Source organism: Vicia villosa, unplaced genomic scaffold, assembly GCF_029867415.1.
Source record: "Vicia villosa cultivar HV-30 ecotype Madison, WI unplaced genomic scaffold, Vvil1.0 ctg.000540F_1_1, whole genome shotgun sequence".
NCBI lineage: Eukaryota > Viridiplantae > Streptophyta > Magnoliopsida > Fabales > Fabaceae > Vicia > Vicia villosa.
This window is the reverse complement of record NW_026705248.1, coordinates 182,369-205,330: the sequence shown is the minus strand read 5'-3', so window position 1 is coordinate 205,330 and position 22,962 is coordinate 182,369. Positions and strand designations below refer to the sequence as shown.

Here is a 22,962-nt window from a genome sequence, read left to right as displayed (position 1 = left end):
CATAATCTGACTTTAAAGAAGAATTAAAGATGAAGATCAACTTGAAGAAGCTCTCAACAACTGAAGCTAATGTTCTTACTCTGCCTACTCATACGAAGCAAGGATCTCGTCAGAAGATGCAGACAAGAAGACTCCAACGAATACTCACCTAAACGTGATTACTTGTCATGTAATTTGTACTTAGAATATTTGCTTATTAAGAAGCACTGTATTGAAACCAATTTAATTTGGTGATGATGCCTCGAGCGACCAAGCAAAATTCAGAAGCTTGAGAATACAATGATGGTGGTCAATGTGGAAATTCTCTTGGAGACCAAGTGAAGGTCAGAAGTCCAGGACTCAATGGATGTTATATCTGTGAATCAGATCACTGAACAGTCCATTGCAGTTAGTCACGAGCAGTTGGCTTGTGTAGTTTACTATATTGATGAACGTTATAGCCAGATGGGATCACTGAACGGTTCAGTCATCTAGGGGTTAGTCACTCGCGGGTAGCTTGTGCAGGGTTAGTCTCCGCAATTGGTTGTACAGGTTATTAGTCACGACGAATGATCGTGCAGATGTAATCAAGATTGGTTATAGTGGATTAAGACCTCTGTTGATAGGCAAATCACCCGAGGAAGGTGGACTGGAGGTAGCATTTTTCAGAAGGTGAACCAGGATAAAAATGAACGTGTCTTTTACTTTTTGTACAACTCATTTAACTCAGATCATTCACGCAAATGTATCCATAACTGTACTGAGACAAGTCAGAAGTTCTGATAATACAAAGAAGTTAAAATAAATATCTCATTGGTTATGCAAATCTATTCCAAGCATGCTTCCGCAACATTAAAGCATATCCAGAAGATGAGATACTAAGAGAAAGAAAAGAATTTAAAGAAAGGGAATTTTAATCTGATAAAGAACACAATTCAACCCTCCCCTTTCTTGTGTTTTTCTCCACCTTCCGCATTGAGGAAGATGATGAAAGCACCAATAATAGAGTTTTGGTTCTGCAGCTACTACCTCTTAGGGTTTCATCATTAGACAAGAAAATAAAATTTAAACTATAAAAATTAAAGATAGATATGAATATGCTTATATATTACAACTCCAGCCAACATTATAAATATTAGGTTTACAAGAATAAAAAGCTATTGGGCCTAAGATACAAAAATTACTTAAAATAGTTTTGGGCCTAAGCCACTTGGAGGAAAACATAAATTGCCAAAATTAATAATAAGTTAATGGACTATGTGGTCCTTTATCCAAAGAGGCTTATTGATTTTTCGTTTGGGCCTTGTCTCACTTCCCAAGGCAATACACGAGAACCAACACATGTACATGTTGAACCCATACACCTCACAACACTAGGAGCCATGCACATGTTTTGTGGACAATTGGAATCTGTCTCACATTTAATTGCTGCTGTAATAAAAAAGAATACAATGATGTTAAAAAGTAAGACAAAATATTGTGCATGAATTAATGAATTAAAACGTTAAAAAGAAAATATAAAAGAATAAAATATGAATACCATTAACATTCATTGCAGCAAAAAATAGTGAGTAAAATAGAATTATAGCATAAACAAATTTGAAAATTGCAGCCATGTTATTTCTTATTTGGGTGTATAAGAGAATGAAATTTGATCACTATTTTATAATGTATACGACTTATATTCTACCAAAATAATTAAGAAATTGTTTTTTGCACGTATGAAGTTATAAAAAAACCTTTCCTAACATTAGAGTTTTAATTATGTATCTTTTAAATAAATCATTATGCTATTTTTGTCCTTTTAGCATACTGGGTAAGGAGGTCACTTGATTATATTATTTTAATTGTAAGAATTATAATTTTTTAATCAAAATTTTTGTGCTTTGTTAACCTTTCATTAAAGAAAACACATTACGTATAAATAAAAATATTATTGGATTGTGGTAAAGTTACATGTATGAATATTACACCAATGTATTGATGACATGTTTATGCACAAGTTGAATGTGATCAACTTTTTTTTTTGACAAATTTATTTGATAATGTATATCAAATTTTATAATTGCATTTATTCTTGTTTTTTAACCTGAGAGTAGGGTTGGACAATAGATCGATTTAGATCGAAATCGGATCTAAAACTTAAATTTCATTTAAAATTTAAATCAGACTTAAATATTAATTTCATTTTTAAGGTCTAATTTCGACCAATAAAATTTTAGTTTTTGGTGAATTCAGTTAAATTTGTTTGGCAGATAAATCTAATGATTTTGGTCGATTTAATACTTATTGGTCTAAATTGATAAAAATAACCCATTTTTTATAATTACAACCAAACCATTTCAATGAATATATCCCATACTATAATCAACTATGCTATATGAAATCCAATAACTAGGCAACATAGCCTTTAACAATCATATTCAAAATATCATGTTAAAATTCGAAAAGATAACAATATCCAAAGAACCAAAACATGAGTTCAAATAAATCCCCAAGTGTTACATGACCAGAGCATTTGACTCTCTACCTAATCAAAAATTAAACTGAAAGCTCCTCGGCTAAATCCTTGACAAGCTCACTACTCGTCAGAACCTGCACGATATCACAATGAACATTATTCAAACTTAAGGGTGAGAATTCAAATCATTATAAATAAACATAATAATGGAAAATGTAAAACACAACAAGAATACATTTCAAGAATTCATCACTCTTCCCATAAACATGCATTCATATAAAATATATCAAGATTTACATGTTTAGCTCATTCGACAAAGTTCCATAATTCAAGTAATCATATCCAATTACCAAAATCAACAATTGTAATCCAATGATGAAATACAATCAAGTATACAATATCAAATCACAACACCCACATATATGCATATCAACCAAAATCATATCCACACAACCATATCACATAATCACACACAACAACAATTCACACTGACACGTGCGACTCAAGCATGACTCTATGCGATATGCATATGGATCCCTCCTTTATCATTTCTGCCTCTCGAACTAGATAACCACCTCAAAGCCCCATACTCGTTAAGCTTTCAAACGTCATACTCGTTAGGTTTGGGATAAGCAAATAATCTCCACGAGATTACTCGACATTGCCTCTTTCAAAGACTCATGCTATTGTAAGTGTGCCACAAACAAGACTTATGCAAATAAGATGATTCTCAACCTCTTAAACTACATAATCACATCTTTTCTAACATTGCACCATATTACACAACATGACTTCAATACCAAACAATGCATCACTTAACACACATCAATCAATCACATGTATTCAAGCCTAGCATAACATGCATTGCATTATCATTATTCAATTCACATCTCAATACATACATATTTCAAATAATCATTCCCAACAAAACACATTCGAATAGCATATATTCAATCACACATATCATGAATATCACATCACATAACACATCCACTAATATTAGCCACAATTAATCAATCCATAACGCATACATACATAATTACATGTTATTCACATATTTAAATCATAATTAATTCATCAAGTGATAACTATTCCAACTCTATTATATAGATAATCACATTAGTTTCATAACGTTTTGAACGACACTTAAAAGATTTTCGTCCTCGAAAATTTATCTCAAGCAAACAAATCGGGATAAGATTCTTTCATCTTTCTCTCAAGCTCCCACGTCACATTTCCTCTAGTCGGTCCACCCTAAACGATCTTAACTAGAATGATCTCTTTACCTTGGAATTGTTTCACCTCTCTATCTTCTATATGCAAAGGTAATGTCTCCACGGTAAAATTATCTCTAACCTCGACATCATCTAATTGGACAACATGCGAAGGATCCGCAATGTATCTCCTCAACTGAGACACATGAAACACATCATGAAGATTAGCAAGTGACGGCGGTAATGCAATCCGATATGCTACCTCACCTACTCTCTCGGTAATCTGATATGAACTTATGAAACGCGGCGTTAACTTACGCGACTCCAAAGCCCTACCAACAACCGTTACTTGAGTAATGCTCAAAAACACATGATCATCCTTCTCGAACTCAAGTGCTTTTCTCCTCTTATCATGGTAACTCTTCTGATGAATCCGAGAATCCTTCATCTTCTCCCTGATAAACTTAATCTTATCAGCAGTCTCTTGAATGATCTCAGCTCCGACCACATCACTCTCTCCCGATTCATACCAACATAAAGGAGTCCCACACCTTCGACTATATAAAGCTTCAAACGGAGCCATACCAATACTAGAATGGAAACTGTTATTATACGTGAACTCAATCAACGGAAAATAACTATCCCAAACTCCTTCTTGTTCCAAAACACAAACCCTCAAAAGATCCTCAAGCGAATGAATCGTCCTCTCAGTCTGACCATCAGTTTGCGGATGATAAGCCGAACTCAAACGCAACTTAGTACCCAAAGCACTTTGCAAACCTTCCCAAAATCTAGAAGTAAACCTTGGATCTCTATCTGAAACAATACTCAATGGAATACCATTCAAAATCACAATCTTCTCAATATACAACTTTGCAAGTCTCTCCATCGAATAATTCATCCTCATCAGAATAAATGTGAGCAAATTTCGTCAATCTATCCACAATAACCCAAATTGCTTCACAATTACTCGACGTTCTCGGCAAACCCGAAACAAAATCCATAGAAATACTATCCCATTTCCACTCGGGAATGGATAATGGTTGCATCAAACCAGATGGTTTCTGATGTTCAATCTTTGACTTCTGACAAATCAAACAAGAATACACAAATTCCGCTATATCTTTCTTCATACCTTGCCACCAAAATAACTTTCTCAAGTCTTGATACATTTTAGTAGCTCCAGGATGAATACTCAAACCACTTCGATGTCCTTCCTCAAGAATCCTCTTTCTCAAATCCGCAACATCGGGAATACAAACTCGGTCACGATATCTCATGTCACTATTCTCATCAATCCGAAAATCACCACCTTTTCCTTTGATTAATCAATGTCATTTTGTCAACCAATTTCAAGTCCAATTTCTAACATTATCGAATCTCATCAAGAATACCACAAGTAAGCTTCAACATACCAAACTTAACACATGAAGAAGTCACTTCACAAACCAAACTCAAATCTCGAAATTGTTCCAACAATTCCAATTCTCGAATCATCAACATACACATATGCAATTATTTCCTACTCAATGCATCAGCTACAACATTTGCTTTTCCAGAATAGTAATTCAAACCAAAATCACAGTCTTTCAAGAATTCCAACCATCTTCTTTGCCTCATATTCAATTCTTTCCGATCAAACAAATACTTCAAACTCTTGTGGTCACTATACACATCGAATCTCAACCCAAACAAATAGTGCCTCTAATGTATCAAAACAAACACAACGACGACCAATTCTAAATCATGCGTCGGGTAATTCCTCTCATGAATTTTAAGTTGCCTTGAAGTATAAGCTACTAGTCATTTCTGCATCAACACACCTCCTAAACCCATCAAAGAAGCATCACAATACACAACAAACGGTTCCAACGGATTCGGAAAAATCAAAATAGGAGCGGTTGTCAATCTTCTCTTAAGCTCTTGGAAATTAGCTTCACATTATTAAGTCCAAATAAAATCTTGACCCTTCCTAGTCAATTGCGTCAACGATAATGACAACTTAGAAAATCCCTCAATGAACTTCCAATAATAACCAGCCAAACCAAGGAATCTTCTAATCTCAGAAACAAATTTTGGAGCTTCCCATTGAGATAGGATAGAGTTTTGAAACTCGTTAATGAAAGAAATGATGTTTTCGAGTTTCTTTTATGAAAGAAATGATTTTTTTCAAGTTTTTTATTTAGTGGAGAAATAATGTTTTGTATATGAATGATGAAGTTTGGAGGTAAAAGATGAAGTTCGTCTAGAAAAAAGTGAATAAACGTAAGCCGTTATACATTTTAGAAAAATAAAACTGGATGACTTTTCAGCACAGTTGAAATTCCAAACTGTGAAAAATATGATTTATTTTTTATTTAATAATAAAGTAGGGAAGACACCACTTTTAACCACGTTGAATTCCAACCGTGGTGAAAAGTAATTTAAAAATAATTAAAAAAAAACTGCTGATGTTGGGATTCAAGCCAATGATTAGGCACTACTTTTCACCATTGATGAAATTCCAACTGTGATAAAAGCAGTGACTTAAAAAAATAAATCAAAAATAAATATTTTAGTGTGGAGAATAAGATTATTTTAGTAAATACTCATCATCTTAAAAAGGAGTACTCTCTCCGTCTCATATTATAAGCAAAAATCACTTTTTCAGATTCATTGAATATTTAATGTATCTAGACTATAAATAATACAGATACATTAATTATTTAACCTAGAAAGATAACTTTTACTGAGGTATAAATAAAAATTTCTAAGAGGATGACACGGAGGAAATAATTATTTTTTCATTCTTCTTTTTAACTTTCAAATTTGGAACACAAAACCATTGCCCTCGGTTCCCGATGCACAGTGCAAGTATGATGACGTGGCAGGTCAATGGTGCTAGGAACCATGCTTACGTGGAAAGTAAAAAGCGAATTTAGAAAACCAAACGGATCGTTTTAACTGTTTCCTACTCCAGAGCCAAACGCGGGCTCTCGCGCGTTAATATAAATTCTGCGTCACCATGGCGCGTAACCGCATTTGAACTTTACTCTGAACTGAATCGTCTTCGCAGAGCAATAACAGAATAGAGCGAGGAAGAAGATAAAAGCTTAAACTCTACACTCAGATTTCTAGGGTTTCATTTCTCGTTTTCGGTTTCGATCTTCGCAATGAAGAAGCTAGCATTTCCAATCTCCACGAGCCTCGACAAGTTCAAATCGCTGTACGGCACCACACCGGGAACTGCGAAGCCGTTATCATCGCTCTCTGCGCGTCAAACTTCCGATTCCGTTTCATCGGGAAGTTTCGCGAATCTGAAGCTAACCGCAGGTTTTGCACCGATTCCGCTTTGATTTCCTTCTTTTCTTTCTCTTATTGATTTTAATCGGAAGTTTCGATTGTAATGGTCTGGTTTTTTCATTTGCAGAGAAATTGGTGAAAGAGCAAGCATCGGTGAAGACTGATCTTGATATTGCGGTATGAATATGATATGATTCTAATTTGTGATTGTGCGTGTGTTTTAAGATGTTGAATGCTTGAATGGTGAAATGTATGATGCTTAGGGTTTCGTTTGGCTGTTATATTGAACGATTATTACTTTTTTTCTGTTTATGTGAAGAATACTAAGCTAAAGAAATCTCTGGAGCATATCCGTGCATTAGAAGAAAAATTGCAGAATGCGTTCAATGATAATGCGAAGCTCAAAGTGAAGCAGAAGGAAGATGAGAAGCTATGGAAAGGACTTGAATCGAAATTCTCATCGACTAAGACTCTGTGCGATCAACTTACGGAGACTCTACAACAGTTGGCTGCTATAGTTCAGGATGGTATGACAATTTAATCTCTCTGTTTGTTTGTTTTTGCTTTTTAATTTCGATTTTTCTTAGCTTTTCCTTTGTAATTTGTCAAATTTATGTATGCATCTTGTCATAGCTGAGAAAGATAAGGAAATATTGGAAAATAAACTCTCAGCAAGTTCAGAAGCTCTTGAGAGTTTGAACAAACAGATGGATGGTTTGTCTTTGAAGCTAGATTCTACACAGGAAACAATAAAATCTCGTAAGTTCTTTTTATTACTATTAAACTTTAGTCAAAAAGTTGATTTGAAAAGTTGTTTGGTTTGATTTGTTTTTGAGGTTCTAATTTCAAATGTAAAATATGTTTTTATCCAATGTTTTAAAAAACGGCCTTGACAAAACAATAACGGAACATGCCGATACCATTTTTATAGTAAAAATTAAAAAAACAAATTATGGTTAATGTGACGACGCAAAACCTGTACCGACCGAAATCGTGAAAGCCTTTACGCGACCGCAACTGTTATTTAAATCCTTGTTTGTATCCTTATGACAGGTGATAATGAGCTAGAGAAGCTAAAGTTCTCTGCAGAAGAAAGGGAGAAGTTTCACAGCGATGAAAAGTGCAGAGCTACCAATGTTATACAAGAGAAGGGTGAGAGTTAAATTGCAAATTACTAATCCTAAGAATTTATATGGCATGTATTGAATAATTAATGAATGATATAGTTAAACAGTGTCTGGTGAAGGTTGTCTTAAACAGACTGTTTTGGTCAAGTATTTTTATAAGTTTTTTTTATTTGTGTGTGTGTGTGTGTGTGTGTGTATAAGGGATTTATGAATGAATGATCTTTTGGTTCCCCAGGGTCCTAAATTTGGTTTTATTGTGTATATTATATATCTTGTTAACAGGTCATATTTTGAAAAGGGAAAGGTGCAGATAGTCAATCATGTTTTCTTTGGTTTTCATTGTTGATATTTTATTATCTTATGTAGTATTTATTCTTTAGTGAGTCTGGTTTTATGGTATGGATACTGCTTCTTATATGATGAGCAATCTAAGGTTTCATTTTGGAACACTCGTGGAAGTTGGCATAAGGTAGTGTTAGTCATTCCTATGTCTTGATTTCAAACCCAGAAGACATTTATATGAGTTGGCATGTTAGAGAAATATTTTCTGTCATAATTATGCAGGGTAAAAATACAGAAATAGTCTTTATAATAGAGCCTGTAATTTGTATCACGTGGTCCTTTATGTTTAACCTTTGTAACGATTTGGTCATTTTTATTGTTTTTGTTTCGAAACAGTCTATAAGTCACAAACATATATTAAATGTAGTCCTTTAAGTTAAATATTTGTAACATGAAGGTCCTTTAATTTATTACTGTGTTATTTGAAACAAGAAAAAACAAAAAATAACCAAATCTTAACAAAGGCCAAACATTAAGGACCGTGGAAAGCATGAATAACATTTCAAATTATTTGGTCTCTATTTTGTATTTTCCTGCTTCCCCTCATAAATCCTTATAACTTCATCATAGTGAATATCCATAATCTTCAACTTGCTACTAATTTTTTGGTTGTTTTATGGAATGCTCATTTGTTTGCAGATACCATGATAAAGAGTTTAGAAGACATGTTAACTTCTAGTAGATTGGATACAGAGACTTTGAACTCAAAGTTGGGAGAGCTTCACCTTCAACTAAAAGTCAAAGATGAAGAAATTACACACCACATAGCCTGTCAACAGAAATTGGATAAAGAAAAAAGTGATCTTCAATTATGCAATGCTGATCTCAATGAAAAGCTTGACAAGTCACTTCAGGAAATCAAAAACCTTGAAGAATCACTTCAGTCAATGGCTACAAATTTGTTGAATTTAGACAAAGAAAGCTTGAACCTTGTGAGCAAGTTTAACGAAATGAACTCTCTCTATACTTCTTGCTTCACGTTGGTCCAGCATGAAAGAGACACTTTCTCGAAGCATGCTCGAAACCAGTATGATGAGCTTCATAATAAGTTCTTGATCTTGTCATCCGAAAAAGATGGAATTCATATGATAAATCAAGAGCTAAGCAATAGTTTGAATGATCTTCGCAAAGTCCAAGAGTCTGCTTTAGCACAGTATACAGAGGATTGTCGATTATCTGCCGAGAAAATTCAGCGTTTGGAGTTAGAAGCGGAAGATTCAATCTCAAAGAAGGAAGAAGCAGAAGTAACTATTTCCAAATTAGAGGAGAAAGCTGAAATTCTGTTAGAGAGTGTTAGATCATCGGAGAACCAACTGGTATTACTGTTAATCTGCTTTATTTAACAGCCTATCAACATACATTGTGTTCCTTATCAGGATATCTATTGCTTTGCAGCAAGGTTTACTACTCAAAATTTCAGCTTTAGAGACTGAAAGCAAAGAAAATATGGAAAGAATGCAGGCAGACATCTTGAAGAAGTCAGAGGAAATTGATACTCTGCAAAAGGAGAGGATGAAAGTAGAGGAACATGCAGACTCTTTTGACAAAGAAGTCATACAGCTACATAAAGTCTTAGAGGAAAAAGAACAATGCATTTTGCACCATAAGGAACAGGAAAAAAAGCTGGAAGATCAGATCACAGAGGTTTTGAAGCTAAAATATTGTGCATGCTGCAATTTCCTCACTGGTGTTTGTATAATATTTATGTTTTTTTTATGGCTTTGCAGAACCGGTCGTTATTAACTGCTGCTGAAAGTAAACTCGCAGAAGCTAGAAATCAATATGATCAAATGGTAGAAAGCAAGAAGTTGGAATTGTCAAAGCATTTAAAAGAAATATCTCAGAGAAATGATCAGGTGTTGCATATAACTGGTTATCGATCATAGGTGCTTGATTTATTATGCAATAACTTCTCATAACATGTATTTGAACAGGCTATTAATGACATTAAAAGGAAGTATGAGCTAGAGAAAATGGAAATTGTCAACATGGAAAAACACAAGGTTTGATCAGATATATTAGTCATTGCAGCACTTACTCTCCATTGACACATTTCTGACCAATTTGAACCATCAGGCTGACAAAGCTATCGCAGAAATTGAGGGTAGGCGTGACCAAAAAGTTGCAGAATGTAAAGAAGAATCAAGGCAGCAGTTGATGCACATTCAGGAGGAACATACTAAGCTGGTATGTAATAAAAAATATAGAATTAAAATTATTGACTTAGAAATGTTTTGGTGTTTTATCTTCTGTTTCATCGGGATTATAGGTTGTCTTTATGCAAATAATTGGTTCAAATAACCCCTATTTCCATAAACAATTCAATTACTTTGTAATTAGTACTTACACTATTCAAGTAATAATGTAATTTGATCCAAGTGCACTGAAGTTTGTGTATTACTCTTTTTGGGGGTGGTTATGTACCTCAATATGTGATGTGACAATGCTATTGTGTCACTACTACTTTCTTTGTATGAGATTTCCTTGACATAATATCCAACAACCATATCCAAACACCAGGTAAGCTTATTTCCTGCCCAATCTACAGGTTACTCGTATGCAGGAGGAACATGATAAGAGGCAACTACGCCTGCAAGCTGAACACGTTGAACAATTAAAGCGCACCCAACTGCAGGCTGAAAATGAACTAAGAGAGGTGGAGGACACACACAAACTCTCAACATAAGATCCGAGCTATGATTTGTATACAATTTTACTTCATCTGCTGATAGCCTAATACCTTGATTACATGTAGAAAACAACGTTTATGAGGAAGGACCATGAAGCTCAGATTAAATCATTAAGGTGTGAACTTGAAGATGAGTGTCGGAAGCTGGAAGAGGAATTGCATCTCCAGAAATCCAAAGTATGGAGTACGTGATATGATAAATTAATCTCATTACATTTGTGATATATATTTTTTTAGCAATATTTGCAGGAAGACAGGCAAAAGGCTTTGCTGCAGCTGCAATGGCAAGTGATGAGTGACAAGCCAAAAGAAGACCAAGAAGTTAATTCAAAACAGGTTGATTTGTGTAACCAATCTTTCTGTGTTTGTTTCCATTTGTTGATTTACATGTTGCGATACGAATATATTATGTTCTTTAGATCATTGGTATATATCTTATAAGATATATGTCTGCTGCAACCCAAAAATAGCACTGAAGCTAACCTGAAGATTCAAATTAATCACGCAGTTATATTTTGAAGTAAATTTCCATACTGTGGAGCTATTTTAACTATGTTTAACTTGAGGGAATATATTCTTTCAATAATTTCATAGGATCAATAAAAGTCATTTTGTATTATATTCACATAAGATCCCCACTGTCTGCGGTGATAATCTGTCTGACTCAAAGACTCTAGGGAATATTAGAAGTACCTATAGTTTAATGTATTAGAATTGAGAATGAATTGGGGAAATGAGAAGAGTTAGTTTGTTCAATTTAACCTAAAAATGCTTAAATTTTCTTTATATTTTTTATATACAATCCTATCAACTGTGAACTTATTTGCTTAGCATGGTGATGTAAATAAGAATGCATTGCTTCATATTTATGCTCCTTAGGGTTATCTTGTCACTTATAGGCATAATATGGTTTCTTATAGAATGGCTATTTTGTAATGACAACTTATTAGCATGCTATTAGATAGATTTGGTTGGTAAAACTTTTGCAGCTATTTTGAAATTTAAGTTCAAAGAATTTTAACGGTGACTTTGCCTATAGAAGAGCATAGGTTAACAACAGAGTTCTCTCCCAAAGCTTCATATTGGAGCAGAAATAATGTTTTCTTATAATGATATATCTAGCTTCATATTGGAGCAGAAATAATGTTTTCTTATAATGATAATAGATATTGGTTTCGTTATCATTTGTGTATTTCTGTTGTTATATAATGGTATTTTCCATTCTAATCATATAGTGTTTTAAGTTCTGAAGTATTAAGATGGCTACTACAGAAAGTAACAGACCATGCTACTAAGACTTTGTTTAGAAAAACTAGAGTAATTTATTCAACAACGAATAAGGTAATTGATAGTAGATAAACTAAGTTTTTGCAAAAAGTTAATGGCTGAAAAACTAGTTGATTGGATTTGAAGTATTGAGAACATATGCATATTTCGTATATGATCATTCTAATACAATGATCACTTTTAATTCTTATTTCAAGCTATATATTATATATAAATTCAAATATTATTTTATTATAATTTTATCCTTTTTAAATATTTATATCCAATGAAATACTATTATCATTTTTTTTTATATAATAGAAATAAGTTCATATAATTATCTTTGTAATATGTTTTGGTACATAAAATATGTTCTCTGTTCTGGTAAAAAAAAGTTCTCATTTATTTTTTATCTTAATTATGTATCTGGATAATGAAATTACTCCTTAAACATATATTTTTCAATTACATGAATTTTTAAAATTTATAATTTAAAGACTAGAGGGATAAGGAGGAATTTAATTAAAACATTATGAATCAAAACTAGGTAAAAATAATCTATAAGTTATAAGTTTAAATGCTATTACCGATAACAATTGAAAAACACATGATCTAGAAATATAAGCTTGTTTACCAAACACAACTACTTTGTCAATCAAACTTAAAGTTTGTTGAAATGGCATAGCGAAAAAAGCTTTTGTGGTTGCCTTCATATAAAGTTGTAGCAATGTTTTTTCTCTTTCTGATTTCATATGTAATCCTTAAAATTTTTCCTTTGAACATAAGTTATGATTTATTAAAAGATCAAAGAGCCTTAATAATTTCCTGTCTGTAATTGAAAGGTTTAGCCATAGTATTTTTTCTGATCATTAAAAGATCACCATTGAGGATGAGTTATGAGTTATTAAAATATTTAATCGGTCTTCAGTGGGAGTTATATAGAACATATATAAATATTATGACAATATGGGAGATAGGTGTTAGAATACATTAGTAGGAGTTGAATTTGTTCAAATTTAACTAACCTTTCTATTCAATGAATGATGAACAAATTTGCAAAATGAACATGTTTTTTTGTTCATGTAATAGGAATACTCTGTCTCATCGATTAAGAGAAGGAGTCCTTTTGGTGGGAAAGTGAGTCAGCGTGAAATAGTAAGAGTTGTTAACTAGAAGAAGTTTTATTTTCTTATTCAGTAATATGTTATTATGTTCTCTCCAAGTGATCTTAATTGTTTGGTTTTATCTCCTCGTCATAGGAATCTCCTTACTTAGAAGAAACAGAAGCACCAGTGCCTAAGTTGTTGAAGAAAGTGGAGAATGTAAAAGCAGGAAACGCAGGAGGCATTCCTAAGCATCATAGAAAGGTGAATTACTTTTCTATGAACTCATGGCCAACAGGCGGGGCCCTTATTATATTGAAGTAATACAAAACAAGTATAAATTGATCAAAGTTTTAGGCCTTTAATTGGTTGTCTGAAATCATATTTAATAACTGCCTTTGCTCCTATACTCAATGAGCAGGTAACTCGCCGCGAATATGAAGTTGAGACTTCTAACGGAAGAACAATTACAAAGAAAAGGAAAACAAGAAGTACTGTCTTGTTTGAGGCATGTATCTGTTTCTCTCTATATATGCAATTAACCCTAAAGATTAACACATGAACTACATTTCACACCAGATGGCTTGACTTCCAAGTGCAGAATTCTTATATGCCTGAAATTATTGAACTTCCTCTCTTTATCAGGATCCAAGAAAACAAAAGATAAATACACCAAAAACAAATACCCCTAGAACCGTTGTTAAGGTAATTAACTCTGCTGAAATTTTCCTTTTAATTGGCATGTCATTTATTGATTGGTTTTAGCATTATTGTTTTAGCATATCAAGATGCACAGTTCTAACAAATTTGGATGAACTATAAGAGGATAATTTTTTTTATCATGTCAAACAACAATAATTTCTTTTTCATTTTCTTTACTACACTATGCTGGTGCTACCATAGATGATGATGGTTAAGAGCATATATTATCTTATTAGTTTATAGATTTTGTTTAATTTAATCCAATATTTTTTTTTAATTTAAGTATTTTCCTCTTTGGTTATTGAGTTTGTAAACTATTTTCTTTGAAAATGTAAGATTCGTGACATGTTATATTAGAATCCGATGCTGCTTTCAAATTATTCGAAGTCTAATATATATATATATATATATATATATATATATATATATATATATATATATATATAGAGGAGGGATCAAATATGAAAGCTCATTTTGACGTTAATCTTTGGATATCTTGATGATATAGTAAACCATTATAGATTAAGCTCAAACTTTATAGGAATGATCTATATGATATTATGTTTCAATCCAACGGTTGAATTTAAAAAATATTATTTCGAGATGTAGTTATTGAACGAGTGTAACTCGTGGTGTAACTCTTCGGGTGTAATTTGATCCCTCCTCATATATATATATATATATATATATATATATATATATATATATATATATATATATATATATATATATATATATATATATATATATATATATATATATATATATATATATAGGTAAAATATTAGACTTCCCCCTGCTTTCAAATTATTCGTGTAATGCTGTTGACATAGTATACTTAAAAGCAAAAAGAAAAGAAATAGTTTGTATGAAAGTTATTTCCCCCTTTTTCCTACAAGACTTTAGGATAAACCAAGTCAGATAGAATATTAATCTTTGTACATACTTTGTATAAGGTAACAAATACATGCTCTTGCATTTGTTATGTTGTTCTTGGTGTGCAGTAGTGTGGATATATTTTTTACATTTCATTGATGCAGAGTATGAGGGCTGAAGGCCATCCCCGTCCTACAACTATCGGTGATTTGTTTTCAGAAGGGTCTCTAAATCCATATGCAGATGATCCTTATGCATTTGATTAAAGGTATTTATAATCTATAAATATAACCCTGAATTTTATTTCCTTTGAAATAAGATGCTTGCTCCTACTAAAAGCCATAATATAATTACTGAAGCCCTTTCATCACTTCCTAATTTTGTCTTAGTGATACAAAGTTCTAACTATTTACTTAAAATAAAGATATGAAGTTCAACAAATACTGAATAATAATTTTTTTTTGAAAATTCTTCAACTTCTCTGACTTTCTCAGCCACACCCTTTGCCAGGGAATAAGCTTGTAGTTAAATAGTTTAAATCTAAACCAGTGGATATTTGATGACACGTCTTCTGAACTATATATTCTCTATGGCTATGTTCTTGAACAACCACAGGAGAGGTGCCCAATTATTTTTAAAGCCTGAATTTTTCGCAGCTTGTTTTTTCATGTTACATTATGATAAAGATGAAAAGTATATTACTAATTGATGGCAAAAACTATTTCAGATGAAAAATACCCGCAAAACCTAGAGCAAAGCTCCAGACTCAGCAACTTTTGTGCCCATCAACAAAATTCCCATTACTGATTCCTCCCACTTGACTCTTATATTTTCTTTTCAGTTTTATTCCTCCTCAATTTTCACTTTTTTACACACCAGCTTTTAGTTTCATTTGCAGTTTCTGTTGAGTTCTTTTTTTATCCCTGAAATATGCATCTCTCCCTGAATATGCATCACCACATGCCTAAAATTCAGCCATGTTCTCAGGATGAAGTCTTAAAATTTGGAAGTATCTTCTCATACAGTGATTATAGTCTCTTTTATGGTTTGTCCTTGTCAACGATTAGCTTATTTAGGCGTTTTCTTCCCCTGTTCTACAGTATTTCGAGTAATCAATTCTTTCAAATGTCATTCCACACCTGTGGCTTCCACTACCATCCCCTGAGAGCCACATGCCTGAATTTCAATCATGTTATCTCAGGGCATTTTCAAAGCATCTTCTCATATAATGTCTTCTATGGACTGTCCTTCTCAATGGATAAATGATTTGGTGTTTTCTGCCCCTATTTGCAATAGTTTCCGTGTGGGTAGATCCTTTACAAAACCATATTTCTACACAACCCTCTTGAGAGATATGAGAAAATGGATGAACTCTAGAAGTAGCAGGAAACATGAGCTTATAAGCTACTGGACCAATTCTTTCTATCATTTGATTAAGTCCATACAGTAGTACACCAAGTCAAATACTCCCTCCTGTCAATCTAGTCCCTTGTTACAGACTCCGCGCTTATTTTTCCCAGAAGATATTGGATAATGGTTAGTCTTGGCAGCTTTCTAATTACTTGATAAGTGGTACTGTGGTAGTGTTGAATATGTTTATGACTCCTATCAATTTAGAAATAGGTTAATTTTAGACCATATAAAATGCGAGTACTTTATACGGGACTGGTGAGTGGTGATGAATAAAATATACTTTTTTTGGTTAAATATAGTGAATAAATTTCTAAAATATTTATAGGAATCGAAATTAGTATATTTTCCCATTGGATTCTTGTTTTTGCTCCTCCCACTCCATCCTATCTCCACAAATAACTAAATAATAACTCAGATTCAGGTTGTCTGCAATCAAAATATACTCCAATCACTTTAATCAGCATGCCTCAATTGTTGGATCAAGATTGGACAATTTAAATTCCTACATTACCGAATTAGATTTCAATTACAAACTTAGAATATGAATCGTACAGTCTTACCGATGGCTGAGTTATACTACTGAAAGTAATGACCGAATGGTGTTTTTACTCCATCTAATCCAAATTTTTTTAGTTTTAATCCCTCCTCTCATTCGTTTGTAAGATTTTAAGTATGCTGAATTGTTCATATCTGGAAATTTAGCCAATACACTGTTCCTTAAAGTCTTTCTCAAGGTTCTTAGAAATAGGCTTTCCATCTCTGTCCCTATTTCCTTGGATGATTGCTTTATCTCGTTATGATTTTCTGTATCAGGCATGGACTGCTGTTTTATTAACTGTCATAGTGACATAATTTATGGAAGAGCAGTTTTACTGAATTGAAAAATAACCAGGCTGAGTGGAAACTATGAAGTTGTCATCATAATTCTGAGGATTGTTGATAGATGTCATCAAATTTTACTGAACGTTTTTAAATCTCAATTTGTGAAAATGGCTCTGATTGGATTGGATTTCAAATTAAAACTTGCGATTAATTGCAGAAATGATAGGAAAGTGTTTCAAAAAAGTTGGCCATTCTTTGTTTACGTCAAGGACTCCAAATTTCACCTGGATGAGTGGTTAATCGGAAAATTGTCTCAGGATTTTGTAGGACTAATTTTTATTTCTTCCTCTGAATAAGTACATCTGACAGGCAACTGCTATCCTTGGTCAAATGGGATAATTTCATGAATTTCGCATCCTTTATTTGGTGTATAAACTAATTGAAATTTAGAACTTCCTTTTATACACACTCACACAACTCATCTCTTACTATTACTAACCCCTTCTTTCTATATATTTTTGAATGCTTGTACATGTTCATGTGATTCTTACTGCAGTGCTGAGAGTGAAATATCTTTAGTTTGTGGCAATAAAGTGATTAATCTTTGGCTTCTTGATGGTTTCTTATAGTGCCCTATTTTTTATACTAATGGGTTTGATCTGAACATGGAATGGAGATTAAAATTCCATATCTGTTGGTTTTGATCTACAGCTGCTACCGACAGAATGGCAGACTATTGGTCTACAGAAGGGATCTGACTAATGCTAGTTCCCCGTGTAATTTGTCAATACACAACTGTTTGCTTGGTTGCAGTACATACCAGTTCTCTGCTGGTGAGCTTGTAAAATAATAAAAGGTCCCATGAGTTTTTTTTTTCATAATATGGACATAACTCTAAATTTCAATCACTCTGTTCGTAAATATTTCTTTTAAAGGAACTAAAAAGATGCACTATATCCCTTGCTATTATGATGTAATAGGTACAATTTGAAACAAAATATCAAAGTGTGTTTTCCAGACACTTGCATGTCTTTTTATTTTTTATTTTTTTATGGTTGAACGTTCTGCGGTAAATATTTTGCTTTCCACTTTGTACATCGGGGATGAATGAACATTTTGTTGATTAAACACATGATATTTAGACACCAAATTCGACATCAAATACTTTGTTGACATAGGGTATCAGGTTTAATGTAAAAGTAACAGCGGTGTTGATTAAAGCAAAACAGTTATTCGATGACAAACTTCCTACTTAGTGTTTTGTTGGGTATAGGATCCAATACTCAATAATTTGATGGTTATTGGTACCCAAGTTTTATAAGGGAAGCAACACAATTTTATTTATATTTTTACTGAACAACGATACAGTTTTTCATCACATGTAATTGGTTAGCAAGGATCAACTAACGCTATAAATTCTGTCAGTATTAAGATTAACTAAGAACGTGACTCCAGGTTCAGTGAATTGCATGAAACTTGGTGGACGCTAGAGCACAATAAATATTTAATTCCACCTAGAGTAAGAGCCAATGTTCCACCCAAAGTGACAAGAAAATTAATAACTACGACCATCAAGAGACTAAGATTTTGTTTAGAAAAAATTTAATGATAGAAGATGAGAATATAGTTGATATTGTACTTGTAATTTTGTAAGAATTAAGTTGGTTTGAAAAACAATGACAACTTTGATGATAATAAAGTACAATAATTTTATTGCATTTGATTGTGCAAATATAAACGTTATAGTATATCAAACAGTGTCTATGGTATATAGCATTTGCCTCTAATAAACTTTGACTCTGATAGATGTCCTATTAACTATTGTCTATATATGATAAACAGGACGTCGGTACCCATTCAAAACACATTTCCATTGAGAAACACTCATTAGATTTTGACTTTCATAAGAGTATATACTTGCAAGTATTTTAAGAACATTGGTTGTCAATCATTCATATGATCTATATGTTCTTCAGTCACTCTGATTGATTCAGTATAATATTATCATGAGCAAATACAATAAAGCTTGAGAAAATATGTTTGGCGCACAAAATGACAAGTTTAAAAAGGTCTTATTCACATATTTGTCAATAGTAATAAGTTGTAAGCGATATCTGAGATATTAATGTGAGAAAGAATAAAAACCTTCCGATTTAAAAAAGAAAATTTGAAATTAAATTATTGTTTTCGTTAAATCATGTGCTATTAGGAGGAAAGAGAAATCATTAATCAAATTCTAAAAATATTATTTAATCACAACCATTAAAAATAAATCTAATTGTTGTTATTAAATTCTCACATTCTATTATAACTCATTCATTCTCATTTGATATGTTTTATATACACTCGCGGAACCACTGTATGATTGAGAAAGGTCATGGTCAACCATCATATTTTTTGAACATAAAATTTATATACTACCAGTCTTATAGTTGGTACCTTGTACTTTAATTCAAGAATTTGAATATAGATAATAATACAAGCAGGTAACGTGTGTGGTCTGGTTTGTCAATGAAAATGTAGTGTATACGTTTTTTTTAATAGGCAATGACATTAAAAAAGGAGTATAAGGGGTACTCTAAACCGAAAACAAGGCGGAAAATTTCTACCACTTGAAACAAGAAAGTGGAAGAATATTCCAAATGCGAAAATTACAATTTCCTTCTAACTTATAGGCAGAAATAAGCCATCCCCAAGAGTTGTAAACAATTTCCGTTATGCTCTCGGTAAAACTATATGGCTCATTCTTGAAAATAAGCGCATTTCGCCTATTCCAAATGCACCAAACCGTGGCTAACCATATGACCGCTACAATGGTCCTCTTGTCTTTAGACTTCACCTTCTCCGGGTTCCAAATAAACCCCACAAAATCCTCCACGGATAAGTGTTGTAAGAGTAATGTGGTGTACTTTTCGTTTATATCGTATCCACAGGGATTATTGCGATATCACCGCCGTTCTATAGCCTATTTTGTCTTGAGTTAATGTTACTTTAGTTTTAAGTTTGCAAAAGATCATTCAATCACTTTAGTAGCAAAGAGTAAATTAATGAAAGTTCTAAGTTAAAGAAAATGTATCAAGATTCGATTTCATCGACCTAAATTTGTATGTTTCCTTATAAATATATGTCTATGAACTTGCTAACGATCAATATAATTACGTATCGCCGTCTATATCGTCCGTGTCCGCAACGATATAGCTAGATTTACCGTATTGTTTAACCGACGATTTCTCCACCGTTTAAACAATACAAATAACGTTTTAAAACCGATACTTAGTAAACATCAAACGCTAAATCCATGTCTGCAACTTATAGTTTGAAAGATGATAAGTTAGGTCTAGATACAAACATTGATGTCTCAAACATTTATACCAAAGAAAAGCTTTAATAAACAAACTAAACCATCTATATTGATCATCACTTGTTCATACACAATATATTCACAAGAAATACATACAAAAGGCTAGGAAGATTACATCTTATCTTGATACAAAAGAGATTTAGCTATCCATGAGAATGGTAGCTTGCTCAAGAAGGAAAGGATGAAGATCAACAAGCATCAAAGGCGATTAATCGACGATCAAGGCTTCGAATCTTCAACTCTTAGTATGCTACAGTGTTTTGTGCTCTTGGTTCTCTCTCAAAATATCTCTCTATATCATTTTAAGTGATCTGCCCCATAAACTAGTAAACAAAGTTTCGCAGACCGCGCTTAGCGCGGTGTAGCCCGCTAAGCGCGCCATCAAAAATTGCTAAACCGCCCAACCGCGCTAAGCGGGCTCCAGACCTCGCTTAGCGCGGAACTCTCTGCCAGAACTTCCTTCTTTTCTTCAAAACCGCGCTTAGCGGGCTCAACCTCGCTTAGCGCGCTACCTCTTTTCAGCAATCTTTGGCTTTGGTCTTGGAACATCTTCAAAGTCTTTTTTCCATGGTCCAAGCTTCCAATTATCTATAAAAACTACAAAATCCAACATAGATTGCAAAGATAAGAACTATTCAACAATAATATAAATATAAGAATAAATATATACCAAATGATAATAAAATACTACTATTAACCACAAAAAGACTTGAAAGTTACCAAAAATTACCTAAGATATTTACACAAATTGGTAACTAACAATAAGTTATCCAACGGACCAATCCAATCAAAAATCCTCCTCCAAATGAAAAGGACAGTGTTGCAGCCCCCCATGAGATGATGTAAACTTTCCTCTTCCAACGAATAGAAAACACAGTTAAAATCATCCAATAAAATACCCCTCTTCTTGATTTGGTCCTTCGTAGCAACTCTATCGTGACAGATTCGCCATCCAAAAAAAAGGATTTTCGGCGGCACTTTAACCTTCCAAATGAACTCAGCCGCCTTCACTAAACGAATATTGATAGGAGGTCCGGTGAGTTTTGCCTTGAACCTTACATAACAAGAATTCACCGTGAACACGCCATCATTTGTACTGCTCCAACAGAACCCATCCGGAACATCCTGCTGCGGAACAACATGCTGAATAGAATCCGGCATCTCCTGCCATAAAGAATCGTTGCTGTTAATATCATCCAGAAAGAAGGCATAATCTTTCCACTGCCAGCCCTCCTGCGTGAATTCTCCAGCATCTGCCACGGTTAAGGAATCAAATTTCGCTTCGACGAACAACTCCGTATAGGCTTGAGACAGAGCCTGATTACCGGCCCAGGAGCCAAACCAAAACGGGACAGCAGCACCATTGCCCACCTTGCAAGAAACCGTACCTGAAAAATTATGGTTCAGAAGAGAAATATAATTATCGGATAAAAGAATGTCCCGCCACCAAATGGAGTCCTTTTTCTCTATTACGGATTCGTCGCCGATAAGGACCTTCGACTTAATGTTTCCGTATCTAGAGATGAGGATACCCCTCCAAACCGCCTCCTCTTCCGTGAGAACCCTCCACTTCCATTTACTAAGCAACGCTATGTTCATAATCTCTACATTCTTTATACCCAACCCCCCTTCTTCCCGAGTTTTACACACGTCATCCCAACTAACCCAATGAATTGGCCTTTTCAAATCGCTCCCTCTCCAAAGAAAATTGGATTGAATCACACGAATTTCCTTTAGAATCTTGGAGGGAGCTTTATAAAAGGAGAGGGAATAGATAGGCAAAGCATTTAAAACGGAATTAATTAAACAAACACAGCCCGCTATATTGAGATTCACTCCCTTCCATCCGGCTAACCTTCGTTTCAACATCACAATCAAATCCTTCCACATTGAGAGTTTCCTTGGGTTGTCTCCAACTTTAACACCAAGAAACTTAAAAGGAAGTTTATCCACTTTGCAAGCTAAAAACATGGAAGCCGCCTCTAAGTAACCTTCACACACATTTACACCATATAAATTGCTTTTGTTGAAATTAACCCGCAAACCCGACATTAATTCAAAGCTTCTTAAGATAACCTTCAAACACCATAAATTTGCGGTATCTCCCTCCGCTAGAATAACCGTGTCATCCGCGAATTGTACCATATCAACACTCTCCTCTTCGTTGATCTTGAATCCTCTAAACTCACCATTAGCAATGGCCTTCCTCATTAACGCCGTAAGAACCTCCGTTGCCAAAACAAACAAAAACAGAGACAAGGGATCTCCTTGCCGTAATCCTTTCTCAACCTTAAAGTCCTTCGTAGTACTACTGTTTATCATAAT

At 33.5% G+C, this 22,962-nt stretch overlaps 2 protein-coding genes across 2 annotated transcripts; one reads left to right on the top strand and one right to left on the bottom strand.

Annotated features, from left to right (window-relative positions):
- Window positions 1–2,520: 2,520 nt before the first annotated feature.
- On the bottom strand, window positions 2,521–4,543 carry LOC131629263 (uncharacterized). The gene is made up of 4 exons (XM_058900065.1): window positions 4,458–4,543; window positions 3,917–4,256; window positions 3,743–3,850; window positions 2,521–2,574 (listed from the first exon to the last, which is right to left on the bottom strand). The coding sequence occupies exons 1-4, from the start codon at window positions 4,541–4,543 to the stop codon at window positions 2,521–2,523; spliced, it is 588 nt and encodes a 195-aa protein (XP_058756048.1).
- A 2,082-nt stretch (window positions 4,544–6,625) lies between these two features.
- LOC131629252 (synaptonemal complex protein 2-like) lies at window positions 6,626–18,290 on the top strand. Its single transcript, XM_058900052.1, has 18 exons — window positions 6,626–6,966; window positions 7,064–7,113; window positions 7,256–7,463; window positions 7,570–7,695; window positions 7,990–8,088; window positions 9,045–9,721; window positions 9,801–10,049; window positions 10,133–10,261; window positions 10,340–10,408; window positions 10,482–10,592; window positions 10,954–11,061; window positions 11,161–11,271; window positions 11,344–11,430; window positions 13,450–13,515; window positions 13,620–13,727; window positions 13,885–13,971; window positions 14,109–14,168; window positions 15,206–18,290. The coding sequence occupies exons 1-18, from the start codon at window positions 6,807–6,809 to the stop codon at window positions 15,305–15,307; spliced, it is 2,607 nt and encodes an 868-aa protein (XP_058756035.1). The 5' UTR covers window positions 6,626–6,806; the 3' UTR covers window positions 15,308–18,290.
- Window positions 18,291–22,962: the final 4,672 nt, after the last annotated feature.